The 7,307-nt window shown below is 55.8% G+C and overlaps 1 protein-coding gene across 1 annotated transcript; it reads left to right on the top strand.

Annotated features, from left to right (window-relative positions):
- Positions 1-1,688: 1,688 nt before the first annotated feature.
- APOA1 (apolipoprotein A1) lies at positions 1,689-3,860 on the top strand. Its single transcript, XM_060157965.1, has 4 exons — positions 1,689-1,884; positions 2,082-2,144; positions 2,327-2,480; positions 3,126-3,860. Exons 2-4 carry the CDS (start codon positions 2,102-2,104, stop codon positions 3,724-3,726), a joined length of 798 nt encoding a protein of 265 aa, XP_060013948.1. The 5' UTR covers positions 1,689-1,884; positions 2,082-2,101; the 3' UTR covers positions 3,727-3,860.
- Positions 3,861-7,307: the final 3,447 nt, after the last annotated feature.

The following is a 7,307-nucleotide window of genomic DNA, read 5'->3' as shown; positions in this document are numbered from 1 at the left end:
CTTCCCTGGAGGTGCAGTGGTTAAGAATCCACCTGCCAACCTAAGTGTCCACGGACAGATGAATGGATAAGGAAGATGTGGCACATATATACAGTGGAATATTGCTCAGGCATAAAAAGAGACGAAATTGAGTTATTTGTAGTGATGTGGATGGATCTAGAGTCCATCCTACAGAGTGAAGTATGTCAGAAAGAGAAAAACAAATACTATATGCTAACACATATATATGGAATCTAAAAAAAAGAAAATGGTTCTGAAGAACCTAGGGTTAGGACAGGAATAAAGACACAGACATAGAGAATGGACTTGAGGACACAGGGAGGGGGAAGGGTAAGCTGGGACGAAGTGAGAGAGTGGCATGGACATATATACACTACCAAATGTAAAATAGACAGCTAGTGGGAAGCAGCCACATAGCACAGGGAGATCAGCTCGGTGCTCTGTGACCACCTAGAGGGGTGGGGTAGGGAAGGTGGGAGGGAGACACAAGACGGAGGGGCTATGGGGATATATGTAAACGTATAGCTGACTCACTTTGTTATACAGCAGAAACTAACACACCATTGTAAATCAATTATACTCCAATAAAGATGTTAAAAATAAAATAAATTAAATTAAATTAAAAGGAAAAAAAAAAAAGAATCCGCCTGCCAATGCAGGGGACATGGGTTTGAGCCCTGGACCAGGAAGATCCCACATTCTGCAGAGCAACTAACTCAGTGTGCCACAACTACTGAGCCCGCACGCCACAACTTCTGAAGCCTGCGTGCCTAGAGACCGTGCTCCACAACAAGAGAAGCCACTGCAATGAGAAGCCGTACACCACAACCAAGAGTAGCCCCACTCGCTGCAACTAGAGAAAGCCCGTGCGCAGCAACGAAGACCCAATGCAGCCAAAAATTAATTAATTAAAAATATTAACAATGCAAAGATCTATGTATCCCATTTAAGTAACTGTCCTTTACTCTGAGGTTATGCTCTTTTGGGGTTTTTTTTTGAATTTCTGAATTTTATTTTATTTATTTTTTTATACAGCAGGTTCTTATTAGTTATCCATTTTATACATACTAGTGTATATATGTCAATCCCAATCTCCCAGTTCATCCCACCAGATGGTAAGGTTTGGGCCAGGTGGGGCGCAGTGGTGGGTAAGATTTTTAACGTGACAAAATAAAAAGTTGGCAGCTCTGTGTTGGTCTTTAGAATTTGTCTGGAAATGTTAGAGTTCTCTGACATCTCAGAGTCTGGGAGCCACTGAGCACTGTCCTGTCTCTCTCCCCAGGCAGCATCCTAGCACAGGGCTCCCTTTGCTTTTGGATCTGGGAGGTCTGCAAGGGCCTGGAGAGGGGGGACGACGAGGAGATGCGACAGCACTGGTGGGAGCACCGTCTGCTGCCTTTGTGAGGCGGGGGCAGGGTGGAGGTGAGACGATCTCCCTGGAATGCGAGGGGACAGCGGGGGGGACACCGCCTGAGTGGAGGAGTCGCAGCCATCGCTGGCAGCTCACGTGTTTTGCTTCCTTCCTCCCATTCACCTACTGCACTGGCACAATGGACAATGGCCGGCACACAGCCCCGACCGAGGAAGGGGCCGGGCGCAGCTGACCCAGCCTCTGGGGACCCGCAAGCCTGCACCCACTCCCTCCCACCCCTGCCTGAACCCTTGATCCCTGGCCCTGCAGCCCTCACAGTTTCCTGTTTGCCTGCTCTATTTGCCCGGGCCCAGGGGCAGAGCTGATCCTTGAACTCTGAGTTCCACATCGCCAGGACCAGTGAGCGGTGGCAAGGCCTGGGCCGGCCTTATCAGCCTCCCAGCCCATCCCCTGCCTGGTCACATAAATAGGCTGGGGGAGAGCCGGCTATTCAGAGACTGCTGGCCATCGAGGTAAGTGCTGCAACCTGCTTCCCCCAGCTCTAGGCATTCGAGGCTCAGGCTTTGGGATCCTCCTCTGCCCCATGCTGGGGCTCTGGACACCTGGCCCTCTCCTACCCTGTGCCCCGCCCCCTCCTCCCGGGCTACAGTGAGATGGGGTGCGCGGGCTCCTTCAAGCCCCACTCAGCCGGGCCCGTCTTCTCCTCCAGGTCACCCACGTCCCTTCAGGATGAAAGCCGTGCTGCTGACCTTGGCTGTGCTCTTCCTCACCGGTAGGTGCCCCCAACCTAGGGAGCTGACCGTCGGGGGGCGACTTCTCTCTGAACCGCTGTGGTCCACCCTCCTGGGCACAGGGAGCAGAATTTCTCCCTCACCCCCTTCTCCCCTACCTAGCATTTCAGCTCAGATCCCGGTCCAGAGCTGGCCTGATCTGGGTCTCCCCTCCCACCTCCAGGGAGCCAGGCTCGGCATTTCTGGCAGCAAGATGACCCCCAGTCATCCTGGGATCGGGTGAAGGATTTTGCCACCGTGTACGTGGATGCAATCAAAGACAGCGGCAGAGACTATGTGGCCCAATTTGAAGCCTCCGCTTTGGGAAAACAGCTCAAGTAAGGACCCAGCCTGGGGGCCTGGGGCAGGGGTAGGGGGTGCCGGTGCTGGGGGTGGGGAGGCCTGTGGGAAGAAGCAGCCAGACTGGCCGAATCCCCACCTGCTATTTGATGGGCCCCATAGAAGACCTGGATGGCAGACAGAAGTGGGATCCCCACGCAGGGTCACAGCCCCCTAGCAGGGGGCAGACCCGTGCTGCCGGGTCAGTATTCACGGCACCGCGCTCTGCCTGCAGGTGCAACAAGCCCCTTCCTCTTCTTAAGTCCCTTCTTAACCCCCTCCTCGGCTCCGGCCAGCAACAGGATGGCTGTCTTCAGAGAGGAGAATGGGCTGGAAGGGTGGAGACTAGGTCCTTAAAAGGCCCGGCTTCGGGGACAGACAGGACTGGGTACCAAAACCAGCTCTGTCTCTTTCTAGCTCCTATGTCCATCTGGTCAGTGGGATGCAGTGGGAGTGGGGGGCAGGGGGGAGGAGATCATGGATGGGAGAAGCCTGGCTGAGGGTCTGCCCCCAGCTACCGCACCTTCAGGGACAGGTGTGTCCAGGTGTCACCCCAGGTAAGCGGGGGCGCTGGGCTGCAGCTCCAGGGGGCGCCGGGGTGCCTGGGAGGCCTGCCCTGAGCCCTCCTCTCTCTCCCCCCTCAGCCTGAAACTCCTGGACAACTGGGACAGCCTGACCAGCACGTTTGCCAAAGTGCGCGAACAGCTGGGCCCGGTGACCCAGGAGTTCTGGGACAACCTGGAAAAGGAGACAGAGTCGCTGAGGCAGGAGATGAACAAGGACCTGGAAGAGGTGAAGCAGAAGGTGCAGCCCTACCTGGACGAATTCCAGAAGAAGTGGCAGGAGGAGCTGCAGATCTACCGCCAGAAGGTGGCGCCGCTGGGCGAGGAGTTGCGCGAGGGCGCGCGCCAGAAGGTGCAGGAGCTGCAGGACAAGCTGACCCCGCTGGCCGAGGAGATGCGCGACCGCGCGCGCTCCCACGTGGAGACCCTGCGGCAGCAGCTGGCGCCCTACAGCGACGACCTGCGCCAGCGCATGGCCGCCCGCTTCGAGATGCTCAAGGCGGGCGGCGGCAGCCTGGCCGAGTACCACGCCAAGGCCAGCGAGCAGCTGAGAGCGCTGGGCGAGAAGGCCAAGCCCGCGCTGGAGGACCTCCGCCAGGGCCTAGTGCCCGTGCTGGAGAGCCTCAAGGTCAGCATCCTGGCCGCCATCGACGAGGCCTCCAAGAAGCTGAATGCCCAATGAGATGCCTTAGGCTCCCCTCGCCATCAGTTTCAGTTTCTTAGAATAAACATTTTCGGAGCGGGAAGGGTGTGATGGGTTGTATGTTTTTTTGAAGCTTCGATGATGAATTTTAAACAATAAAGAGTTCTCCAAAAGCCAAGAAATTCTCTTTGGGGAGAATGAGGTTGGGGGGTGGGGGGAGTGACGCTGGAGGGAGCTCCAGGGGGGGCGTGGCCAGAGGGCAGGGACACCTGTTGATTTCCCAGTGGAGTCATCAGCTCTGAACTGGGGCCTCTCAGGGCCTTAATGCTCGAAGACCTGCTTGGCCGGGGGGGGCTCAAGAGTGGAGACAGAAAGGAAATAATAGAGGACCAGGCATAGTGAGAGATAATCCAACGCAGGTGCCCTGAAAGGGCCTCAAGCAAGAAGTAGTGGCTTTGCTGGGAGAAGTGGGTTCCCTGTCCCCAGCGTTTCCCGTGGGCAGAGGACAGGAGCCTCCCCCAGCCCTCCTACCCTAGGGCAGGTGAGGCCGACGGACCGCAACGAGCCACTGGAACTTGAAGGATTTGGGCAGGTTGAAATGAAGGGCTTGGCACTTGCTCCTTCATCCTTTATTAATGCAAAAAATACTTTAACAAACACGTCCCTTTTCCTTTCTCGCAAGGGCCTCGTGCCATTCCTCACACTCCCACCCTGCCTGGGAACAGCCGCTGTTTCCTCGGGCTCAGCTGTGCCAGCCCCATCCTTGGGGCTCCAGCCCTGCCAGCCCCTCTTTTTCCGGCCTGCGTCAGAAAAATAGTCAGCACCTCCTGCAGGTAGCTAGCACATTTTAATCCCCAAAGTGTTTTCATATCCATCATCTTACTGCATCCTTCCCCAGATCCTGGGGAGACTGCCATGAAATTGATGGTATGGATGCAGAAGCTGGAGCTTGGAGATGTGAAGTCACTTCCGGGGTTGAAGAGCAGGGTGGTCTAGATTGCCCCTTTCAGACCTACGTGCTCCTGAGCACCCATGATTATTAAAAAGCAGTAAATAAATCTGTGGCCAGGCATTCAAGTTCACATGGACTTGAGTGTGTACAGCCGGCCCCTCTTCACACTCAGGTATGCACACCCCCATGTGCATGCTTGTGGCTTCACAGACCTGCAAAGATCTGGGCAGTGCATTCGTGGAGCCTTCCCTTCCCTCTGCGCTCAGGGCCTTTTGCCCTGGTGCTGGAAAATCTACCCCTCCTCTACCTCCAGTGTATCTTAACAGCTCTTGGATAAAGGAGTGGGCTGTTTTTAGTTCCTAACCATCCTGAGCTACGATAGGTGTCAAGCCCAGATTTGGGTGAGAACGCTTTCGAGGTGTGGGTGCTGGGATCCCTGGCCAAGTTGGGCCCGAAGAGAAGCCCAGGTGGACTTCCGAAGAGAGAGCAGACGTCTCCAGGTGGGGCTGGATGTCCTGACACCACCAAGATCTGTCAAGGAGCCTTTGACACCTGGCATGGGAGTAACGAAGCCTTTTTCTGTGTCAGCTGAGCAGAGTGTGGACAGCTGTCCTGGGCTTGAGGTCCAGCTCTGCTGTTTGCTGACTCAGTGACATTGGGCACGTGCCTTCCCCTTTCTGAGCCTCAGTCTTGTCATTGGAAGAGTGGGGGGCTGCTCAGGTAGTCTGTAGTTCTGGAACTCTCTGACGTGAACATCTGTTGGGTACTGGGGACACAAGGGACGCAGCCTGTGTTGGGTGACCTTGGGTTTCTCCTTAGTTCCCAGGACACTGGCCCCCCACCCCCGCTCCAATCCTGGTCCCAAGGGGACAAGCAGCTCAGCCTGTAGTGACAATGGCAGCCATTCACCAGGTGCCTCTGATGTCCCAGGTGCTGTGCACTGTCTCTTTTCCTTCATTCATTCTCAGCAACCTACAGTGGATGGGGTATCATTGTACCCACTTTACAGATAAGAGACTGAGGCTGGTATGAAGCCATAGAACCAAGACTAGAGCCCAGATGTATCTTAACTTTAACTACTACCCCCTCAGCTTCCTCCCCTCAAATGTGGTGGAGAGGGCCAGGTGGCCCGGTCGGGGCAAATCCACTCCAGAATTTTGATGATCACACACAGTCTCAATTCTGATGATGACATAAAATGTCAGGCGCAGGGCCTGGCACCAGAGCACACACTCAAGACATGTTACACAGCACTTGACAGTTTATCAAAGTCTTGCCAAGCCTAGCATCCCCTTTGCTCCTCCACGCAAACCCGTGGAGGCAGGCAGGGTAGGTAGGGTCATTCCTACCTTACCCACGCAGCTGCTAAGAGGTGGGTGGGACACCAGCCCCAGGGCTTGCCCGAGTTGGAGTCAGTCCTTGAGCCCACCCACGGAAGAGCCCCGGCCCATTCCCACGCCCAAACATACATGGCACGCGTGGGACATCCCACTCATGGCAGCTTCTTGTCCAGCTTTATTGGAAGGACAGCACACCCAGGGGGTGGCCAGGTCTGGGGTGGGGTGGGAGGGCACTGAGAATGTCGTCCCTTTCAAGCGAACTTTGGGGGCAGCCCTGGGAGGCTGGCAGGACCCAAGGAGCTGGCAGGATGGATGGGCAGGTGGACTTGGGGTACTGAGATCTCAGACGGCCTCGGATGAAAGCAGTGTGGGGTTCGGGACAGGATCCCAGAATTCAGAGAACTTGCCCTTGAACGTGCTCCAGTAGTCTTTGAGGGAGCTGAAGCTGTCGGTCACCCAGCCTTGAGGGTCAAATCAGTGAGGGAACAAACGGGGGGGGGGATGAGAGCCGGTCTCTAGGCTAGTGGCAACCATTGGGGCTCCTACCATATCCCCACTGCCCCTCCCAGCACCTTCTCAACTCCACCCAGCAATGCTCCAAGACCTCAGGCAGGGACCCCCCTACAGCTGCCACCCCAGGAAAAGACGCCGAAGGTGATGATGGACCCCAGCACAAGCGAGTTTCTCCAGGTGGGGGCAGACCTTTGTGCTCACGGGTCTGAAGCAAGCCGGAGAGGAGTGATTGAGTGGGGAGATGTGTAAGGTCAGGACTGGCCGTTCTAGTCTAGGCACATGAGGCGCCCTAGAATTGTACATCCCCGTGGCTCTGAGTGGGTCGGGGCCGAGGGAAGCAGTCTCTCATTTAGAAAATCGTCAGAGGGTTGATTAGCTGCATGAAATGGGGCAGGTCACTTGATAAAGTGAGCCTTGGTTTTCTCATCTGCAGAATGGGGAAAATAATACCCACTCCATGGCGGGTTTCTGAGGACTAAAAATGTTTGTGAATGCCTCTGCTATGGAACGCCAGCCAATGCGGTGAAGTGGAGGCGGGGAAGGGGGCTGGGGAGAGCAGAGGACTAGTGGGCAGGGGCAGGGTGGGAGAGAAGGACCCGACTTCTGCTCACACGGGCCCCAGGGCTTGGAACAAGGCAGACACACACACACACACACACACACACACACACACACACACACACACACACACACACACACACACACACACACACACACACACACACACACACACACACACACACACACACACCGGGCTGAAATTGGGTCGGAAGAAAGGAAGGACGACAAAGGGATAAGAGGCGGGATTTGGTGCC

This window comes from Lagenorhynchus albirostris, chromosome 9 (genome assembly GCF_949774975.1).
Source record: "Lagenorhynchus albirostris chromosome 9, mLagAlb1.1, whole genome shotgun sequence".
NCBI lineage: Eukaryota > Metazoa > Chordata > Mammalia > Artiodactyla > Delphinidae > Lagenorhynchus > Lagenorhynchus albirostris.
Note: the sequence above shows the minus strand (reverse complement) of the source record. Positions and strands in the feature narration are given on the sequence as shown.